This window comes from Callospermophilus lateralis, chromosome 3 (assembly GCF_048772815.1).
Source record: "Callospermophilus lateralis isolate mCalLat2 chromosome 3, mCalLat2.hap1, whole genome shotgun sequence".
Lineage (NCBI taxonomy): Eukaryota > Metazoa > Chordata > Mammalia > Rodentia > Sciuridae > Callospermophilus > Callospermophilus lateralis.
Genome location: NC_135307.1, coordinates 154,961,860 through 154,985,462, shown reverse-complemented (window position 1 = coordinate 154,985,462; position 23,603 = coordinate 154,961,860). Strand labels below are relative to the sequence as shown.

The 23,603-nt window shown below is 35.0% G+C and overlaps 1 protein-coding gene across 5 annotated transcripts in view; it reads right to left on the bottom strand.

The window, feature by feature from the left end:
• Ralgapa2 (Ral GTPase activating protein catalytic subunit alpha 2) overlaps window positions 1–23,603 on the bottom strand; it is a 325,597-nt gene that overhangs the window by 198,371 nt on the left and 103,623 nt on the right. For 4 of the 5 annotated variants that reach the window (XM_076851458.2, XM_076851460.2, XM_076851457.2 and 1 more), the window contains exons 13-18: window positions 22,658–22,806; window positions 20,119–20,230; window positions 15,276–15,513; window positions 11,549–11,713; window positions 7,809–7,949; window positions 1,205–1,339 (exon numbers count right to left, since the gene is read on the bottom strand). In XM_076851458.2, coding sequence (XP_076707573.2) covers window positions 1,205–1,339; window positions 7,809–7,949; window positions 11,549–11,713; window positions 15,276–15,513; window positions 20,119–20,230; window positions 22,658–22,806 — 940 coding nt within the window. The remainder of the gene's footprint in view (window positions 1–1,204; window positions 1,340–7,808; window positions 7,950–11,548; window positions 11,714–15,275; window positions 15,514–20,118; window positions 20,231–22,657; window positions 22,807–23,603) is intronic. The other variant, XM_076851459.2, reaches the window with a different exon arrangement.

Sequence of the window (23,603 nt, the reverse complement as noted above, 5' to 3'; positions counted from 1 at the left end):
CAATTATAACATGATGTTTTATAATATGCATACAATGTGGGATGGCTAAATTGAACTAATTAACATATACATTATCTCACATACTTCTTTGTGTGCATGTGAGAGAATACTTAAAAATCTACTCTCTTAGCAAATTTTTAAGAATACTATACACTGTATTACAATTATACTATAATTGCCATATTGTACAACAGATCTTTTAAACTTATTCCTTCTCCCTTAAGTGAAATTTTTAAAAAATATGAATAATATTTTAAACCCTTCTTGTGAAAAAACTCCAGGAAACTGACAGATTCCCCACATATTTAAGGAAAACAGTGATAATCTTTTGTCCCCTTTTCAATGGTGAAGATCAAACCCAGGACTTTGGGCATGCTAGGCAAACATTGTGCTTCTGAGCTATATCCCCAGCCCTAATAATAATAATTTTACACAAATCTTTAAAAGAGTATAAAATCTTTCAGACAATAGATTTCCTCGGATTATTTTTTACTACATTTTCTTATTTCAAGAGGATTTCTAAGAGGGAACACTTCTCTACACGTTTTATGAGACTAGCATATACTTGATATTAAGAGATATAACTTATTAATAAACAAGGTAGATTTGTTTCTTAATTAATTCATGACACTAAATTGGAATGATAAGTATGTTGATACTTTATAAAACTTTAAACACGTGTTTTCACTGTAAAGTATACTATTAACTGTTAATGGGTTGAATCACCTATCTCTCTGTTTTCTCCACCCCACTGCTGCTGAAAGTTGTTGGCAAAACCATGTAGACAAATGCTATTGCAAGTTATTTTCAACCTCAGCAGTGTTTGGAAGTTGCTAGTAAACTTTTCCACAAGTCTGGTCAGCTTTCCATTCTCATTTTCAACTTCCACAGCTCCTCTCACAGCCCATTCCTCATTTCCCCTCATGCTGCCCCGGCTGCTTTCTACATAATGTGCTATTCCTTCTGCTCTTGTCTAGGAATATTTTCTGCCTCCTTCTTACTCTAGTCATTTGCCAAACTTGATATATTTTAAAGAAATATATTAAACAATGAAAACATTTCATTGGTAGAAACCATATCCTTGTAATCAAAAAGTAAATTCCCTCAAAACATATTCAGAATAAGTGCAGAAAGGAACACTCTCTGCAGTTCCCCACCTCCAACCAGAATCTACATTCTAAATCAATAACTGAAGAAACCGCACCTTGAGAAGAATCTGAGCACAGTGGCTCAGTGATGTCAGATGTGCTGTTGCTCCGGAGAACTTGTTGCTGTCCCACCATGAGATGACCAGACTCAGCTACAGGTACATTTTCTGACTGTTGACACTCCTCCACTTCTGTGAGCATTAACACAAAAAATGAAGTGTTGTAGCTTAAGATTTTTAAAAATATTTTCACCATTAAAAAAACAGATTTAAAGAATTAAGTTTTAGATACTTTTCCACAAAACCTTTGCAGTAAGATAATTTGTATTTATATCATTAAGTTTCCTATCCTTGTTAACACTAATATTCCACTCCAATAATATATTTTCCTTTTAAGTTCTACTCAGCTTTTTATTTTTAAATCAAAGTAAAGGGTGAGAGGGTGGTGAAAGCCAAAAAATGATTGAGAGCTGTATGTCACTTGAAATTTCAGGGGCAGAAAGGTAGAAAAGATCCAGTAACTTAGGAGATGCACAGAGAGGACAGTTTATATTTGAGGACAGTAGAAAGTCACACACACACACACACACACACACACACACACACACACACTCACTAAAGGAAGATGAAAGAAAACAAGAATTTCAACTGTTATTCCTTTTACCAGAAAAGTGCACAACTGACCAAAATAAAACTCTGTTTAATGGTGCATATCGCTAATGGACAAAAAGATCTCTTGGTATATTTATAGACCTAATACACATATGACTATAATAAAAAAATAACTGAGTACTGATTCCTGAATAATCTCCACTAGGATTATTACTAACTATGTTGCCCTGGAGAATGAGTTTCCTCTTATCTCATTTCTAAAATGCATAATTCATTTTAATCTCTAAAGGCCACCCAAGGCATTGGGATAACCACTCTACCTTCTCTCTCTAGAGTTAGGGCTTTGAGGTTGTATCATCTTTTTTCTAGGTCATTTTATTTGCCTTCTAACTAGTCACTATCCCCTTCTTTTTGCCACTCTCATATGTGTGCTCCAGAGAGGTGCCTCTTAAACAAAGATCTGTTAAAACTCCTCTTAAAACCCTTCGAGGCCTTCTATCATCAGGGGATCAAATCTGTGCTCACTGGTGTAAACAGAGTCTTCTAGATTATATTATCCCACATAATGACACCCCCACTCCCCACAAAGAACTGGTAATTTCTTTATTCTCAGCAATAGGACCAACTAGGCACCTTCTGCTCTCTTCCTCCTGCTATTCACTCCCTATGTTAACCCAGCCATATTCCTTTGCCCCTCCTGTCTATGCTACTATGGGCAAATCCCGCTACAGGTCTTGCTTTGTGGCCATGCATGTAAGATCCACCGCTCTGTTCCTTAGCACACTCTATATTCACTGATGTAGTTATAAAACTTTACATCCACATAATCATGACACCATATTTTCCAAATTTTTTAATCAGCTAAAGTTTCACTGCTACTAAGAAAAGACTGATTAAAATTCAGTCTGTATTATCTTACCTGGCTGTGTCACCCAGTTCCTCACTAGAAATGGAGGCTCACTGGCAGTGAGCCTCCCTCTGTATAGCCCTTTCTATACTCCAAGCCATAAGTCAAAGTGATGGCTCACCTCAACCAAGAAATGGTATACATGATGATTCTAAGTTTAACATGCAGGAATTCTACATAGGGTTGCTGCTTTATTTTTTCTATCCAAATGAAAATTCCATTAACTATTATATTGATACAATTACAAGACTTCAAAACTATGAAATTGGTGGGATCCTTCATTTAAGATTCAAAGTTTTATACTACAGTCTAAATTTGGATGCTGATCAGAAAGTGAGCTTGGAGTGTAAGAAAACATAGGCTAAGGTTCCAGGAGGAGACAGATTCATTAAAGTCTCGTTTTCCCAGATTTTCTTTACCTTCATCTTAAATAGCCAAGCACTGATCATTTTTTTCCATGGAGAAGCACAGAGCATATGTGCAATTTAAAAAAAAAAAAATTAGCTACACATCCTAAAGCACAAATCTCCTTCTAGTGTCTTCAGCGTTAGAAAATCAAAAACATATGACACCATGAGCCAGCCCTTCATCTATCGTCTTTCATTGTTTATTCTAATTATGCAAGATGCAGAAACCTTGTAAGAAGAGAATATATTTGTTAATGAACATTCTTTTAAATCTAATATCAGTAGAGGGCGCCCAAGAGCTTCCTAATTTTCTAAAATATAATTGGCCAGTGCCCATTTTGTGGATAGTGGGAAGAGCAGTGGGTTTTATTCTCTTAATCTGATGCCAAAATTGGTAGATGTTGCTTTCTGGAGTATGAGCAGAAGCAAATAAAAGCCGAGCCAACACTGGCAGCGCCCTTCTAAAGATAAAGAACACCGCCATCTGGTGGGATACAATACAGCCACAGCACCATCCCTTCCAAATTAGAGTGCCCCCACTGGTCCTCAACACAGCAGACGGAGGAAGCGCCTGCCACCACCAGCTGGTCTGTCTTCCCAACAGGCTGGCCTAATGCAGCTTTTAAAGCTTTGTTTTTGCAAAACTGTCAGGAGAGATTTCTCAAATGGAGGAAGCCCAAACTATAGAAATAACTGGAAGAAGCAGGAGTATCAGTGATTGAAGTGGAAGAAAGGTGACAGCCACAATGCCAAGTGCACTTGTTGTATTGTCAGAGCTCTGAGCTACTCCTGTAGTTGACTATCATGAGACAGGGTATGGGAAATTTTCAATTATTCTTATCCCACGATTTAAACCCAATTGCCTGTTTTGTAAATATACATCATTTCTTGGGCTTTTTTCATTATTTGTACTAAGTATGCACTCAATCCATGCTTTCTAATATATGGACAAACAAATAATAAAACATGTTCATGAGGCCTTTCTTTTTTAACAGATCTTGGGCTCCCTCTGCTGGTATTTCATTTGTTAAGAAAGGACAATTTGTGCTAAAGTTGCTCCCATCCTAGTGTCAGCTGTAGCAGTCATTCTTTTATAACAAATGCAGGTCATTTTTACACTGATAAGAAAATATCAAGATACAGAATTATGTAATATTCAAAGTTGAAAAATAATGATCCACAATATAGAAAAATTACCTGATAAATCTTAGCTCTAATGCATCTTCTGTTTTGAATGTCACATAATAATTGTTTTGAATCACTTCAAAGAACTAAATTCTGGCTCAATTCACCAATTCATTTACTGTCTCAAAAGCCTAGTTAATCCCAATAACACAAATTTTAAAAGCACAAACTTTCTTGTCTCTTGATGGTATAAATTACTCAATACTAAATACTTTGCTTTCTAAAGCTTTACTCAAAACATCAAAAAATGATCAATAAAGGATTACTTAATTTTTTCCCACTGAGAAAAAGAATCATCAAGATTTAATGAAACCAAATGTGTAAGCTCTTAATTAACTTTTATTTTTTCCAGAAATCCGAATATTTTCAAAGTAATTTGAAAGTTAAGACTTTCTTAATCAATCTTATTTAATGGAATGAGGCTCATGTTTTACTAATCAAAGTTCCAGGTTCCAATTACCCTTATACAAGGCTGTTTAAGTAAAATGAAGAGTATAATTTCCTAGTTTTAAAAAAATTGTACATGATACCAACTTAAACTTATAAAAAGCACAGTAGATATATATTCACTCAACATTGAGGCTTCTCACAAGATCAAGCTTTCCAAAAGTGAGTCAGCCCCGGTCCTAACAGACAATGAGCATTTCCCCAGAGCCTACCAACAAGATGCAGAAGCAGCTAAGTGAGGCTTCCCATTAGGTCCCTTAAGTCTTTTTAGAATAAGGGAAGATGGCTGATCCTCTAATTACTACAATTATAATATTCCCCAAAGAAAAATAAAATCTACCATCTGCACAGCCTGTGAATGCAACAGACTGATAAATGACCCAACATAAAAAGCAGATCAAATGGCAAAACAGCTACAAGAAACTTCCCACAAAGGAAAAAAAAAAAAAAGTGTGTGTGTGTGTGTGTGTGTGTGTACGTGCGCGCGCGTGCGTGCGTTTAATGTAGCTCTTCAGCAATTCATATTAATAAAAACAGGTTGGTTATGACTCTTCCAAAGAACAAACACCACATCTTTCCCCCTCAAAGACAAATAACTCTACCAAAATTATGTCACCACCAAATAGAGCCCCCAAAGGATCAGAGTAAATGTAATTATGGTTGAAGGTAATTCTCTATTGCTTATGTTACTAAAACAATTTTTGTGAGTTGACCAGTCACACAGATTAAAAATAAAAACAAGAAATATTACCTTACGTGAAAACAAAAGCAGTAATCATTGATATGGTAAGGAATTCATGATCAGAAAATAAATTATAAGTTTTTGAATATTACCTAGCAATAGTTTATCAGGATATGCCCATGTGCCAACCAGTAGAGGACATATACTCTAAGACTGAGAACTGATATACACTGCTCTTGGCCCCATCTCCTAACAGGACAATCACAAAGGACAACAGCATCATTTTAAGTGATAAGAACAACTGGCATCAGACTGAAAGAAGGAGCTTGATACTGTAGTTGCCAGATCAAAGAATAACAAATTGTTCTCAAAAGTCACTATGCCCTAAGTCCCTTTACTCTATGTGCTATAAAACCAGGATGGCAAAAGCACAACAATGAAGACCCAGACCAGTCTTCTTCATTTCGCCCTAAATAAGTGTTTTACCCTTAGCACTATTGATATTTGAGGCCTGATAGTTCTTCGTTCTGGGGCCAGCCTGTATATTGTAGGTAGTTTAGCATGTCCCTGACTTCTACCCACCAGGTGCCAGTTGAGAATCACTGCTCTAAATATTGAACTTCTTTGGAATTGTTTATACAGGAACCAAGAATCTGAGTAAAATAAAATGTCAGACTGAATGAGTACAAAAGATTCTAAAATGAAATTACTAATAGGAAGAGATTTTTGTGAAAATATTACACACAAAATAAAACTAGTAAAAAATTAAAGTGAAACAATATGAAAATTAAACAAACTGTAAAATAAAACTTTTCACCACAAAAAAACCTCTTTCAGTAAGTACAAGCCAAATAGGAAGCAAATTTGTTTAAAGTATCTTTTTAATCACCTCTAAACGGTAATATTTTCTGGAAAAACCAAATAAACAGTTAAAAATTATTAGTAAGTTAACCAATGGATAGCCATTTCCCCAAGTACCATTCTTATTGTTTTTCACCATCAGTATTTACTAAAGAGTTATCTAAGAAATGTTGTAGTCATCAGTCTCAGTAAAACTAACTGCTTCCTTCATAGTCTGTAAATGAAATAATATGGTATTATTTTATATACTCATCACTCAACTTAAGCTTTAATTTTGTTTTAGATAAAGCAATTTTTAAATATTTTCTTTTAGATATACATGACAGTAGAGTATATATTTTGATATATTGTATATACATGGAGGATGAATTTCCATTCTAGTAGTTGTACATGATATGGGGTTACACTGGTTGTGCATTCATATATGAACATAAGAAAATACATCCAATCCATTAATTCTGTTGTGCCAAACTACAATATGATACGATTTAATCATAGAAAGCCACAATTAGACTATCTTCAATATTTAATAATACTAATCTATATACAAGATTTCTGAAAATAAAGAGTATGAAAATATTTCCCTTTGATGAGAAAATTGTTTATATTAGAGTCACTGAAAAATATCTAGACATAGATGTAATTATTCACTGAAGAAAAGTAAATATTTTTGTTATGGTGGATATACCAATAATCACTTTGGTACTATAATAACTTTTGATACACAATAATTACACATATTTATGATGTGCAGTGTTCCCGATTCATGTACACAATGGATAATGATCAGACCTGAATAATTAGCATGTCTATCAAAGTTTAAATTTTAATCATTTCTTTATGATGAGTACATTCAAATTCCTCTGAGCTAGCTATTCTGAGATATTATTAACTGTATTTACCCTACTGTGTCTGGTACTGTGGATCTTAGTAAATCAAGAACCATATTTTGAGTAAACCACAAAAGACTAATTTCAATTTCAACTGGCTGAAGTCCAGTAACAAAATGTTTGTTTTGCAAATTAGCTCTTTTTAGTTTTTAGGTTTTTTACTTAAATATCAATTATCAATATGAGTCTGCGTAAACTGATGATTACTTTATATATGAATTATTTACATGATTTACTATCCCTAAAAGAAGTCTTACCTGCATAATTTTCCAGTTTATTGATATTTTTGAAAGGCACAGTTAGCATTTTAACACTGACATGTTATAAAATTTTATGAAAATTCCCTTACTTTCTATCAGCACTCTAGAGGAGACACAGGAAGGCATGCATCATCATATTTCCCCCTGTTAAAAACTATGGGCTAAAAAAATCCTCTATCCTTCTTCATTATGAATGTAAGACCAGTGGCGTTGCAGAAATTTTTCTTGACCAATCACTACAAAACTTCTAACTACACAAAAAAATTACTTATATTCATTGGACTTTAACACAAGTGCAATGGTGAGGCACCCATATATGATATGTAGGTATTAACAAAAGAAGCAAGGCCCAGAGGCAAGCAGGAGGAGCTCAGAGACATTGATGGACACATGAGAGAGTGTTACAGTACCTGACAGCCTGTGAGAGCAAGAGGAGTAAGAGAGACCAGGTAAGAGAGCGCTCACGGTGTGAAGGAGGAGCGGGACGCTTTTAGTGGCAGGCAAAGCCTCAGAAAGGTAGACACAGTTGCTGATAGACTGGCTTCGCTTAGCTTCCAGGAGAGATAAAGTAATAATTATGTCAGAAGCATTATCAAGAACGTTCACTACTTTTTTATTACTATTTTTCTGGTCTCTCTTTAAATACTTCAAGGAGGTCATTTTAAACTTTAAAGGAAGTCATACAAAGTACTTTATTAAATTGTAGTCTCAAAATACAGCCAACTTTCAGTTGCCCTGATAACATAGAAGAATAAACAATAAAAAAATCAATTTTATTTTGGAATGTTTTATATGTTTAGCATCTTTTCTTCTATTGTGTATCAGATCCAAATTTGGGTTGATTATTCAGTCAGACATTACATTAGTTTTTCCCTTCCTAAAGGACACACACAAAAAGACACAGTGAGAGAAATCTGGCCTAAGATTAAAATTCTTCTACAAGTAATTAAAAAAAACTAAGAAATTGGTTTGCTGAAAACTGACTGTATTCAAAAGCAAATCATCTAATAGATTAAATATCCTAAAAGCTCAAGAATGCGTGACAATCAAGTTGAAATTACAAGATTTGTTATTTGAATAAAAGGTAAAATTTCCATAAAACCTACCCTTTTATATCATATTTCATGCTTATTAAATCCATAGTTTATTAATATCAACTTTATGATGTTCTTAAGTTTTCTGTACACCTCTGGTCAAATAAATATTTGAGAAAATGGACAGATACAGGAAAAGAACATGTTTCATATATATAAAACCAAAGTCAACAAAAATCCATTTCATCCTTAGAATATAAGGTTTATTTGATGTTTTATTATTTTATGTATCTTTATAAATCATGAATGAAATAATAGTGGCAGATTTGTAAAAAGTGAAACAAACTTTTTAGTTAACTGTTCCTTCTCCCATTCTTTGCTTATTAGAATTAGTAAAAGGATGATCTGTAAAGTGATTACAGTATAATTTACATGTGTGTGAAGATAATATGTAAATGTCAAACCCACTCACTTTAAATTTCTTAGTAGATTTGCTCATCTCTCAAAATGTTGGAAACTTTTTGAGTGTTGTTTAAAAAGTTTTCCTTTTATAAATTAAATGTTTAGGCATTTCTCTAAAATTGATCACTAGAAATTGTAGAAGTAATAAAATATAGGATATTTTTATATAAAAATAAAGACTTGCTTTGATTTTTGTCACATTTTAGGAATCCAAACTCATCATCATTAATACTTAGGGATAAAGTTTTCTTTTGTAAGTTTTCCTTACTTAAGACTCCTTGCAGGCCTTTAAAGTTGTAACCTAGTGCACTCTCTAAGCTAATTGTCATTTTTCCACTCTGCAACTGCTTATTTTATTTTTCCCTCATGTCACCATCAGTGATATTTTCTCTACCTAAGAAATCTGTAGGGAAAATCATTATATAATACTCTTAAATCACCTCTTATTGCAATTAGGGAAAGCAAAATCACTTTCAAATGGATCTTCCATAATTACCATTACTATTAAAATGATTACTACTAAAAGTAGTAAAAATAACTTCATGAGCTGGTATTCTCTCATAAAAATGTGGCTTCCACAAAAACTAAGTGCTACCATGAAAATATTTGGGGCTTTTTTTTTAATAAAAGGTGAGTTTTTATATAACATAAAAATAAAGCTGAATGCCAGGTATGATGGTGCAGGCCTATAATCCCCAATGACTCGGGAGGCTGAGGCAGGAGGATCACAAGTTCAAGGCCAGCCTCAGCAACTTAGCAAGGTTCTCAGCAACTTAGAAAGACCCTGTCTCAAAACAAAAAACAAAAAGGGGTGGGGATGTAGCTCAGCTATAGAGTCTAATTTCTAGTACCAAAAAAATAAAACTGAGTAAAATCACAACATTTAGTTCATGTAATTTTAAAAAACAGCATGATATAATAAAATCCTTAAAGGCCATTTTTTTAGAGATAACAAAAATAATTCATGATATTTTATATTTTTCAAAAAGTAAAATGAAATAAAAAAGTATGTACATATGTACATAGATATAGATTTATAAAGATGATAGATTTATCCAGCTGAACATCTTCATAATCTTTCAAAGGTTATGATTCTTACCTTCTAAAAGACTAATTAATCCTACAGAGGCCAAGCTTATGGTTTTAAAAGATATATTCTATAAATACTTTCACATGATTTTGTACAAGTACTTGATTTTCTAATGCCATGGCTTCTCACACACCTGAAAGGGCTAATAACAACCTCACTGTCATAACTGCTCTAAGTATTTTCTAAAGCATGCTGATGCCTCTACCATATTGTTGGTTTAAAATACCTGCTGATAGTTAAGATGCCATCTCTTTAGTGTCTATATTTCCGTGAAGTAGAGTCATATGGAACATGTGATGTACAATAGTTTGTTCCTCATTAACATGTGAGAATAAAATTTAAAAATCATAGTTTTTAATTTGTTAAATTCACTTTTATTATAATTCAAAGATGGTAGGGAAAGCAGGAAGTCTGGGCAGCTCAGGCAGGATTCCACCTTTATTTGTCACACACTTCTGATCTTTTTCTTTAAGGATCCAATGGTAGAAGAAAGGAGTGTTTAGGAATTAGAATGAAAAGGGAAATCAGTGAATGGGCACACTCAAAAACTGCCTGTTATCAGGAACTGGGTCTCTCCTCAGAAGAGAAAATGAAAGAAAACAGGGAGACTACGAGAGGTATATAAATAAGGTGATAGTTACCAGCAAATGCTATTGCAAAAAGCATGAGAAAGTTAGGGTTAAGGCATACCATATTTTCATAAAAACGTCAACAGGACCCTAAACCATGTATACTAATCTTTTAGTAATCACTGTAAAGTATGTTCAGCTTAACTGAATTCTTGCTTTATGGCCAGAGGATCTGATGATTTCCTGAAATCAATAAGCTGAGTATCAATTATAATTACATGGTATAATTGATCATAAAAACTATAGGAAACTGGAATACAGTTGTTTGAAACCTAAGGTACAGCCTCAAAGTTAATGGGGAGGAGGGAGCTTTATTGGTCTTTATTAAACATTGGATACGATGTTTAAATAAATACGATGTTTAAAAGATTTCTCTCTTTATTTTAAGAGGAAAATGTTGCAAAGCAATTTGATTAACTGGGAGCTCTTGGTCAAGTTGTTAATTCAAATAGACTATAAAGACAACATCTATAGGAATGAAAAGATCAGTTTTCTAAGGAAGCCAAAAATGAGAATGTCTCCATCCAGTCCTGAAAACTAAGAGTATTCGTCTATTTTTCTTTGCCAGAACCACTTACCACACACTCTTTAGATGAACACTGTTTAACAATGACAATAATGCAACTAATGATGGATTTGTTAGGAATCCACTTTCTTCAAGGTTCAAACAAAACCACTATTTTCTCTGTTTTGCACAAATATCTCATTCAATATTACCATCTCCAGTTCTTTTCATAATGGAGAACTTAGAAATATTGAAAACTGTGATCTGAAAAGTAGCCTGAGCAGAAAATTATAAAGATACAGAGAATTTCATTTAATAAAAGTGCTAATATTTGAATTCTGGGTAGAATTTTAAAATACTGTATTCCTATAAACCCATTTTACTTAACAATTAGATTTTAAAGAAATATTTAAATAAAATAAATGTTTACCAGTTGCTTTCTGGCGAACAATATTCCTTGCCTTTTCAACTCCTGGTGCTCCAGAAGTGGTGGCACTCCTAAATCGCATTGGCTCAGTCACATCTGGGTGGCTCCGCCAGCTGAGAGAAAAAGATCTCCCCACAGTTGTTCCTTTCTGAGAATCTATAACACAGCCTGATAAATGATAAGGTGAGAAAAATAAACTGACTTCATCATCATTTATTTCACAGCTGGTGCAGCTCAGCAAATGGCATATATACAATGAAACATAACTAGCAGGTTCCCATGCTCCAAATTAAGTAGTATTTCCCCATACGGCAATTTAGGAAGTTATTATAACTAAACATTCCTGTTGCCAAAGTATTTTCAATTATCTTGGAAAATGTATCTTCATAGTATTCATTTCAGTATACAAAGATATTAATAAATCTTTCTCAGTACAAAAACATCAAATGATGTTAAATCACAGTTCCCAGGACACTTCAAAAACAAATACTTACAAACCAAAAACCAGAGATCATGATGTTAGAACAGAGATCATGATGTTAGAATAGTACTACATCCTCTAGACTCCAACTGTTCCACAATCCCCTAATAAATATATGCCTATAAACTCTAATGTAGATTTGGTCAAATAAGCAAGATAATAAATAAATAAATAATATATTTATTATATATTTTATATTTTACATATATACACACATATATATGTAACATATAAAATATAAAATCATATTTTAGAAAAAGCTCTAAAACTATAAGATTCTACAGATTGTATTGAGATTCAACTCAACTTTTTGAGATTCAACTTCTTTTCTCTCATATTTCTCTGGTCAATTATTTCAATGAAAGGTCAAGGATCCAAAAGAAAAATAAGAGGAAAACAATAAGGAACATAAGAGATTTTTGCATAGGTCTGATGTGGCCAATGGTTGCAATCTGTAGCTTATTTCCATACCCAGGTTCTTCTGTGTTTTCTGGTTTCACTGGTCTAGTGAAAGGTAATAAATGTTTATAAGGTAAGTGTTTCTACAATGAATATTTAAATTTTTACAAGAAATACTTAAATCTCTCTTCAGAATAAAGCAATATAAGTTAGAAATATGTGTCACGGTTATTATTTAAATAATTTGTTCTGAACTGTTCTGGAAACAGTGTTTTTAAAATTGTCTTCCTGGAGACCCTCAGGGGTATACAAAATTACATACAAGAGGAAGTGAGGGGAAAGGGGGAAAAATATAAGGGGGAGAAATGAATTACAGTAGAGGGGGTAGAGAGAGTAGAGGGGAGGGGAGGGGGGAGGGGGTATAGTAGAGGATAGGAAAGGCAGCAGAATTCAACAGACACCAGAATAGCAATATATAAATCAATGGTTGTACAACTGATGTGATTCTGCAATCTGTATACGGGGTAAAAATGGGAGTTCTTATCCCACTTGAATCAAAGTGTGAAATATGATATATCAAGAACCATGTAATGTTTTGAACAACCTACAATAAACATTAATTTAAAAAAAAATAAAATTGTCTTCCTAAGGATATCTCTTCCTGTTTGCACAGTGGGAGGGAAGAGAATATTTCAGGGTGGTGAATATGAGTATGAGAGAGAGAGAGAGAGAGAGAGAGAGAGAGAGAGAGAGAGAGAGAGAGAGTGTGTGTGTGTGTGTGTGTGTGTGTATTATAAGGATTTCAGGAGGCAGGGTATGGGGTTAGTTTGAGAGTTTGAGAAAATAAATCTTTATTTCTTATCTCAGCTCTTTCCCTCCCCCACCTGAAAGGTGCTTTTAGCTGGTAAACTCTCTGCTGGGCCTAGATCCACTGTGTTAGGAAGCCAAGTTCCCAGTTGGAAGAACCTGATCCTCTCAGGCTCTGATTTACACAGAGGACCTCAGAGCTGTGAAAGAGGACAAGAAGGAAAGAAGACAAGGGCCCAAACTCTTGGCTTTCTGGCTTACTTCAATCCCAAATCTTTAATCTAATATAAGTTATTTCGGAAAGGGATTCTGTTGAGCTTAGAAAGTGGAGAAAAAAGGATCTATTGCTAAAAATATGTTAGAAAAATAAATGCACTACATTCTAAATCTAAACTGAGTTTAAACTGTTCCTATGGAATGTCATGTACTTAAGCTACTTTGTTGTGGCTTCTTACTGCCTTGTTTCACTAACTGGGGCTTTGGTAAACCACTCTCAGACTGCAATAAATATATTGTAAGAATCAATCTCAATTAATTACATGTTACATAGTTAACTAATCATTGTAATTAGCTCACACTTCGCCATATCCACATCCCCTGTTGTCCTTTCCCACACTAATCCTGCAGGCTTCATCATGTAACTTATTTTGGTAGCAAAATTGAACAAGCAGAGACTTGAAATACTCTGAAATAATTGAGCTTGCCCCCTTGCTGCTCCTGGAGCCCTAAACCATCATCTGAACAAGCCCAAACCAGCCTGCAGGGTAGTGAAATGTGGTGCAGTCACACCCACTGCCCTGGCTGACAGCTACCTAACTCTCAGAAGTAGAGCAGTCTAGCTGACCCTTGCACAGCCTAATTTTCTCCAGAACAGGAATGGATCAAGCAAAGACTAACAAAGTAAATGATCAACTGAGTGCTATCCAAATTGAAAATTCATTAAGTCGTGTTATATTAAGGCACTAAATTTTGGGGACAATTGTCACATGCAACTGATACAGTCTATATTAAGGTTATTATTGAGTGTAGTCTATTATAATAAGTCATATGTACTCTTTTTAAAAATATTTTTTAGTTGAACATGGAAGCAGTGTCTTTATTTTGTTTATTTACTTTTATGTGGTGCTGAGGATTGAACCCAGTGCCTCACATGTGGAAGGCAAGTGCTTTACCACTGTGCCACACCCCAGCCACTTCATGTGTACTCTTGATGGGGCTTTGAAGGAGAAATTTCTCCTGTCTTAGGATCAAACTACATATCACCTAAGGAAGTGAACTGTTTTTACTTTATGTACTCTGTGATTCTGTATATTATAACACTGCAAAAATGAAAATCAAATCCAAGGATGTCCCTTCCCTACCTTCCCAGCAAGCATATGAGGCTCTATAGCATGCAATTTGGTATTATAACCATACCTGTAGCTCCTCCCTGCTCATTTTGCCCCATTTCTTTTTGCATTCCATCTACTGTACTATATGCATTCCTATGAACTGCCTCAATCTTTACAGAGTAAGTTGGAGTACAGATGAGAGTTTCCCTTGGAAGCATTCAGAATTTCTCCCAAAATTTCCTCAGAAGGCAAACAGCTACATCTTAATGGTGTAGGACTAATCTTGGCTTTGATTTTGGTCTTTATCACTTCTTATGTGATCTAGAATGAATCAATCACTATAAAGTCTATGTACTTCATTTTGGTCTATGTTACCGGGATAATAATAATATCAACTTTGTAGAGTCATCATGATGGTGAAGTGAGATGACCTTCAAAAAACTGGCCATTATTATTATTATTGTTAGTTATCAATATTATCACTGCTACTACTTCTGTCTCATCTTTCTCCTTTCACAGCCTCTTCAGAAACTTGTTGGTCACATTAAGGGAACAGAGTAATATGAGACTCAATCTAATGCCACCATTAAAAAGATGTTATTTGGTTAGTTCAGTTCATTATGAAATGTCATGTGTTGATTGCTTCAATGTATAAATACACAATCTTTCCCAGTTCTAGGAATTTGGTGCTATCCTGGGAGAGTGGAAGTACCTTTGCCTCGTTGCTTCTTCTCTTTTTGTTCACTTAATTTATCCAGAGGTAGGTTTGTCATTTCAACTCCGTAAACAGTTCTTGCAAGCACTGCTGTCAAAGAGTCCATTATGTTTGCCCATTCACTGATGAGCTCCTCCCATTCCGTGAGGGAGGACAGTACACCAAGAAAGTCATCCCAGAGCTCTCGAGAAATATACACATAGAGGTTTGCTCGGATCCAAGCCACGATGAGAGTCTAAACCAACCAACAAGAGAATACAATTGGGAGGAAGTATAATTTTTAATAAAATATTTTAAGTTACTACTAATAAAGTTTTAAAACATAAGTACTCTTGGATGTTGTTTTTAATTGATCAAAAATCATTTGGCAAACTGTAACCAGGATTTGAGTTTCTTTGAGGTCAGTTACCATAATGAACAAAGCTACTGACCCAGTATTATTCTAGAGCAGGGGGTTGGCCCTGGCTGTAATTAGGGAAAAGATAAAGCCCTCAGTATAATAATTATTCTGTTCCTGAGACAGTTCTTTCCCTTGCTCTCCAGTGACTACTTCTCCTCCTTTATCTATAAGTGAACTCAGCCCACCATCGCCTCCCTGATTTTTAGCAGATGGGCTCACTGCAGACCTCAGAGGAAACAACCCATTAAATGAGACTCTCTTCAACTTCAGTCCACAAGAACTATGCTCTTACCTGAATTCACCTAGCTTAGACTCCACCTGTGGGTTGTCTTCCAAAAGGAGCTCCTGCTCTTCTACATTTGCTCCCACTTAAGCTCTGGACCTCTTCCTCAGAGTTTTTCTGCTTCTATAACCTCACCGTTTTTTATTTCCAACCTATCTTACTTTCTCAGCTTTTGCCCATCAGTATTTAATTGCCCATCAGTATTTAATTTTTGCCCATCAGTATTTAATTTAATCAGTATTTAATTGTGCTCCAATTTTTCCTAACCTTAAAAACACAAAACATTTTCCTTGAACCCAAATTCTCCCTATAGCTATAGCCTTTTTCCCTCCCGCTTTCAAAGCCAAACTTCTTGAAAGAATGTTTCACATGTACTGTCTGATACTCTGGCAGATCCCTCTCTGCCTCTTCATTCCATTCCCAAGGCTTCAGTTACCCTCTGTATGCTGTAGACTTCTGAATCTCCATGTCTAGCCCTGATGTCTTTGCTGGTTTCCTGCCTATTTGTTTGCTTACTAGAGACCTCTCTACTCATATGTCCCTCAGGCGCCTATAGCAGAGTGTGACACTGAAAAAATTCAATGTCTTCCACTGAGATTCTCCCAGTTCTTCGACCTGGTCTCTCCTGCTCTTTGCCTTTGCACACACTCTTTGTTCTCTGCCTTCCCTTAGTTTTACCTCTTTAACTTCCACTTATTTTCCAGGCCACAACTTGGATATCTCTTCTCCCAAGAAGATATCCCTGACAAATTATATATAGATTTTTGAAACTACAACCATTGTTTCTTTAACTCAAACATAGGAAAACTTTGAGAAATAAAAATCTAGCAGGTCTAGTCTGACCACTTGGAAATAATATTTAATGTGACCTTTTGCAATATACCTGTTCTTTGTGCTTTAATTTATGTTTATTGCACTTCTTAAAAGGGAAAATGTCAAAGCAGAAGTAAAATAGTTAAGTATATTGAAAATAAAAATTTTAAATACCCATTTAAAATCTGATACTAATGTGAATGTTTTTGAAAACTAAAACAATGTGAAAGAAAAAATTTTATTAAATATTTTTTATGACTGAAATGCTATCACCTATTTATTTTTATTCTCTTTTCAAAGACTTCAAGATCATTACCATAAAATACATGTATATAATAAATTATTAATACTGATCCAATAGTAATTATTGATCTAATAATAAATATTTATCTAATATTAGATCAATAAATATAATCTTTGCAAAGTAAGAGGAAACAGTAGAGACCCATATTGACATCACCCTTGGCTACAATAGTAGCCTCAGGGATAAAACCAGACGTCTTGGTGTAGTTAGATTCCTTTATACACTGGGAATTTTATTTTGGCTTCACTTTATTGACTAATCATAAAACAACGGCAGAATGACTTCATGCAGCTTATAAAATTCATCTTAGCAAATATTACAAACATGTATGCAGACCTGTTGAATCATCAGCAAATTTATAACAGCTCTTGCACACATAGCAAAGTCATAAAAGATAACTGAGGGAGGGGAGTGGTGACATCTTTGAATTAAAAGGCAGAGTTTGCTTTTAATTACTCTTTTATCAAAGAAGGAGGAAAAGAGAAGGTCCCAGCTCTAGGTTTTGCCATTACCTTTCTTTGTGACCTGGGTCAAGTCACTGGCAAGTCTCATTAAAAATAAAAAAGGTGGATAAGAACACCTCTTAATTCTGTCAGTATTGAAATTCAATGTTTTATGAAATATAGCTTAGCATAGAAGCTACATAATAAAACACTTTGCCTCATAAGTCACTCCTTTTAGGTACATTTGCTAATCAACCACTTCCTACCTCTCTCTGCTTACCACCTTTAAAGGCACTCTTAATTGTCAAGTAATGGATCTAACTATAAATAGCAGGACCATAGTTTTCCGATATACCTTCACAGCTTCATGCATAAGGTCGTATTTAGAACTGAAAAAAGGTTAAAATATCATGAATGGTATAATCACTATTAATTAGTAAATATTTAAAACTGAGTCAAAAATCAACCTAGAGTATCTACTGACAGAGAAGAAAAAAAAAGTACTGAAGAAAAATTTAGTAAAGGATAGATAGAAGGATAATGGCTACTTAAAATCTTCTTTCCCCTTTTCAAATTGTTTTAAAAAAATCAAGTATCTGATCATTTTAGATAGTCAGATGACAAATGAATCATAATTAGCACATTTTATCTAGTGTGGCACTAAGTAGTGCCCACTTGACAGTCTGCCCAATCTCTCCAGACCTTTACCACTTTTCTCCCTTCTTGGATCTCACATAAGTACATGGGAGCCCAGCAGATGATCATAAATCCCCAATTAATCTGCTCTAATTCCCATGACAACCCTTCAGGGTAGGAAGGAGTCCTCTCCTGATTGTGGGAGATCAGGGGAGAGGCTCAGAAAGGTGAGTGGTGTGCTCAAGGGCACACTGCCAGGAAGAGGAAGAGCTGGGATCAGAACCAGGATCTGTCAAACACTAAAAGGCCCATCATTCCTCCACTATTTTAGTGTTAATTCTAAATTTAAGCATGTATCTTGATTTAATCTAATTATTCCCAAAACGTAACAATGACATCAAAAGCATAAATAACCTGGACCCATAAAATATTTATCAACAAAGATCTAACAAGATTTCTCCATTAATGGAGGGGATTTGATTTTTCAAAAAAGCCAAACAAAACAAACAACCCTCACCCCCACAACTCCAGAGTAGATTTTTGCTTAATTCTGTAACAAGTTCTTTCTCAAATCCCAACACAATAGATGCAAGGTCAGACAACTGGTAAGGATGAGGCCTAAGCACTCACCAGCCTAACACTGGCTTTAGCTCCTATGCACTTGGCAGTCCAGGCCCAGGAATGGGAACTTGAGATTTTCCAGAGCAAAGAGAGCAGAGTGTCCATTTGTTCAGGCAGACAGCAAAGCAGTGATCAGTACAACTCTCCAGCAACAGCAAAGCAAAGTTGGACACATGCAAAAAGAGAACGCAGTACCACTCCACATATCCACAAACTAGGCAAGCTAATCAGAACAAAAGGGATAGTACTCAGGAAGCAAATGAGTACATGCCAATTAGTTCTACAGCCTCTTATATATTTTTTATCAAGCCAAGATCATTCAATCATAGTGAATTATTAAAAATTGATATGAATAGTTGATCCCCTCACGTTACAATTTCTTTTTGTCATCTTCATCTCCATGTCCTATCTGTACTCTATGTATGCTCTTAATATATATTCTCTAAAACTACTTTCAGGTCAATTGGGGAAGGACACTACTTGCTCCTCCCTGCAATCATCACTCCAGGTCATGACCCACCATGCTTCCTCTTAACAAATTATTCAATGTCCGATCTACCCTTTGAACCAATACCTGTATTTGTGTAGAATGTCCCATATTTCCAGAGCCCTTTCACACTGTCTGTTTTAGGAATGTTCATAAATTCTATGTACCATATAAATATCGACTATGCTACAGTAGGCAACTGCCCCACTAATTGGCTCTCATTTTCTCCTCCATCTACTCCAAGTACGCCTCATTCCCTTAGAACATTCTTAGCAACCTTCATCTTGACAAAGCTAGCAGTCAACTGACTGCTTTTCTCTTTCTAGGCATCCAAGGTGGAGGCACACACTCTTCTGGGCCTCCTCATGGCCCACTGGCCATCCTTTCTCAGCATCTGAGTGGCTCCCTCTTCTCTCAACTGTGGAGAGGCCCTCTTCTGGTCCCCTTCTCTCTAGGACATGTATTTTCTCCTTAGGTGACTCTATTCAGTCATGTGGCTTTAAATACAATTGTCTAACACATGGACGGTTCTCAAGTTTTTATTCCATTCCATACATTCTGTACCTCCACACCTATTTGATCCACCACCAGGGTTCTAAGTGTTTGTTACTTTGCTAATTTCTATCACCTTTGAGCAAATCAAGAGGAATTAGATGGCATAGAGGTAGGAAAGCCAGCATTGATTGCAAAGAATAGACCACAAAATTTAGGACACAGTTAAGAAGGAATGTTTCTAAAAATTCAAAATTAATTTCATCATGAAAATTCTTAAAATACCCAATGATTAAAACTAATTTTCTGTAAAATCTGATTCATTTCTTGCATTTTCAGTGTTTTAATATAAAAGACTTACCCTAAATAGTAACCCTGCCAAGCTCTGGGCAAACAAGTCCTTTATTTGTTTATCCTTTGGCTTCTGCATGACAGCTTCTGTTATCCTGAGTAGTATTTGCAACATCTGCTCCCTGGGCCACCCAAAATAAAAGCTCATATTAATAATAACATCTCCCAAGCACTTTAATTTGTAGATATGAGAAATTCTATTAAGAATTCAACAACATTAATAATCATATATTATTCAAAAGTACTAAGTCTACATGCCAATTACATTAAAATATCATAAAATAAGCTATTTTATGTTACAACAGTTCTAAAAACATGCCTCCCACATCCACACCAATAGGCAGGATAAAAAAGACATCTTCCTACCCCGATTTTTTCCCACTGCAGAAAGGGAGTCAAGATGGTTTTTCTACAACTGTACTACAGCCTTAAGGGCACTTAGGGAATAGCTGTGCCAGTCTGAACCTATGTAGTACTGTTTAATTTCCCATCCTTTGTTTTATTTAACATAAAAGGTCTCCCCACCTGTCTTGTGATAGAATATAAAACTGACTTTCTGGTTGATCTTCACTCCAAGGACACATACAGTGAGCACCATAGCACAACTGAGCTTCATAGTCCTCTTGTAAGCAGGAAGGGCATGGAAAGGCCATGACTGGACACTAATGGGCACTGTGCTTGTGCCCCAAAAATCCTGACAGTTGGAACAACTACAGTCACAACATCTCAGTCACAACATCTAAATCACAATGTGCCCGCATTTTTAAAGTATCTTAAAAAAGGGGCTTTATGTAAAAATTCTTAGAAGTGGGCTGGGGATGTGGTTAAGTGGTAGAGTGCTTGCCTAGCATGTGTAAGGCCCTAGGTTCAATTGCCAGTACCAATAAATAAATAAACAAACAAACAAATAAATAAATAAATAAAAAGTCTTGGAACAGTAGAAAACACTACATAACACTGTTAATTACAATAAACAGTGGTTTAGGAAAATGCCAAAGGGCATTTTTCTTTCTTACAGCTAAATTATTGTTCCTCACATCAAAGTGTCTGCTTGAGTTTTCTTTTTCTGGATTCTGTGGGAACAGAAAACACATTACCTACTGTGTATAGGTTGGGTCCATTTGTTCTTTGGGGGAAATCACTCGATTTCTGTGAGGTTTTTACACTAACCATTCATTCGTCTTTACTACTTTCTCCTTGGTCTTACAACTCCTTAGTCATAAAACCAAGAATGGGAAGAGTAATCATGATCAGAAAAAGAGATCTCTAAACTATAATTTCTTGATACTTTTCTTCTATCTCTATGTAACAGGACAGCATTTACTCTTAACAATACACGATGTTGAATCTCATTAAACTTCTTATAGTATCTATGACTTCTGGAGATTTATTGCCTTCTTTGTACTGGCCCAATCTCATTTCAGTCCTGAAGTTATTTGTTGGCATACATTCTCATTCTCACTCTACTCCACGTGTTTTCTTATTCCTATAGACTGCCTCTGAACTCTGGAAGCATAGAGAAGGAAGAGTAGCCAAGTCACGTAAGATTTAGGCACAGCAACTCTGAAGAGGACAGTTAGGAGAATAAATGGCAGAGCTGGGGACAGCCTGTTGCTAAGTAGTTAGGGTACCTAGACCCCTGTCAAGTGAGTCTTGAAAACAATTCCTTCTACACAAGTAGTCACATGCCCATCATGCAAATGTGATGAGAATAAGAGATAGATAGGCCCAGTTTCAGATAAAACCTTGGTGAAGGGAGTTGCTGTTAGAAAGTATGAAACTGACTGAAGCAACGGCTGATAAAGACACAGAGTGAATTCAATTTAGGAACCTATGAAAGCTTGGAGAGCCATGGAATTTCCATGCAGACTTTTCTGAAAGAAAGTGGCCATGAAAAGCTCTACAGTTTCAAAAATCTTTCTAACAGTGACAAGCTGCCAGTCTGAATCACAGATCAATCCTTTCTATTTCATGAAACACTGACTGTTAGTCACGCCTCCTCAAAGGAGAAGTACTAGAAGAATACAATGTGAACAGACTTGTGTGCTTTCCTTGTGCCCGAAAGGGGAGTAAAGGTTTTCCTGCATCTTTTATTATTTATTTTATTTTTACCATCTCACACAGGCAGTACTTGTACCCATTCACACATCAGCTATTCATTTTATTCATTTTTATTGAAGCAATAAAAATCAGTTTACAGAGTTTCAAGGCAATTAACCTCTTCTGGACTTATGAAGAAAGATATTATAAAGCACTGCTTTTTCACAAAACTGTTTGATGACAGTTTATAATGGAAAAACCTACCTCTAAGTAATATGACTACTTTTAGTTCAAGAGCATTTTTAAAAAGAATAATGAAAATAAATGAACTATCAAAGTACTGGGTACTTACCTTCTTCATAATTCACAGAAACTGCTCCAAAAGACTGATTATCATCTTATTGTTAACTTGGTAACATCATTAAATAAATGGAAACCTTAACATTTCAATTATGCTGAAAAATAGAAACATCTGTTTTACAATATTAATTAATTTGAAATAAACTTACCATGTCTTTTTATTCATTGTAAGCTCCATTATCATGCGCCTAAAAATAATCAAAACAGCTTTACAAGCATCAACTTGTTCTTTTAAGAGCATGGGAACTTCAGCACATGGTTCCAGCAAGAAAACGTTTGCAGCATTTGTCAGAAATACCTTAAAAATTAATAACTGTACATTAGAAAATATAATTAGCCATATACATCTGAACAAATTTTGCCTACAGATAATAATATTAATCACCTACCATTGAATCACCTTTAAGATATCTGTTTCAATAAGGCAAGCAAGATACTAACATATACTCAAGACATTTTTAGTTCATCCCTTAGAATCACTTCAATAGACACCTTTCAAGACCTTTGCCTAGGAGGAAAAATGCTATTACATATAATTGGTGTAATTTTAAAAAGTTTATGAGTCATAAAAGATTTGAAGACTTCTTTTTGACATCTTCTTAACAGAAAAAAGGAAAAACAACAGAAAAAGGAAAAACAAGAATCACTGCATTTAGGTGAAAAAAATTTAGAGTAGAGGGAAGGTAGATAAAGAGAGCCTGTGGACAGACACAGGATTATGACAGAACTATGTGATTTTTTTATTGATTCTCCAGGCACATGGACTCCTGCTTCCTGAGGAGCATGGCTAGCACCACCCAAGAACGGTGTCAACCTTGAGGAACAACAGTGTGCCCAGAAACAGACAAGGCCATATGAACCACACTGCACATCTTCAAGAAACATTTTTTTAACTGTATAAAGATATTATGTAGTAGAACATAAAATAATATAAAACAGATTACAAATAAAATATACATAATAATCAGCTGACTACTCCATGCTCTACCTAATCTGTTAAAATCCCAAGTTCACCATCCTTTACCAGCAGGGTATCTCAGGAAAAAATGATCCTGGTTCCTATGTAGAGAGTTACTACTTAGAAACACACAGTAA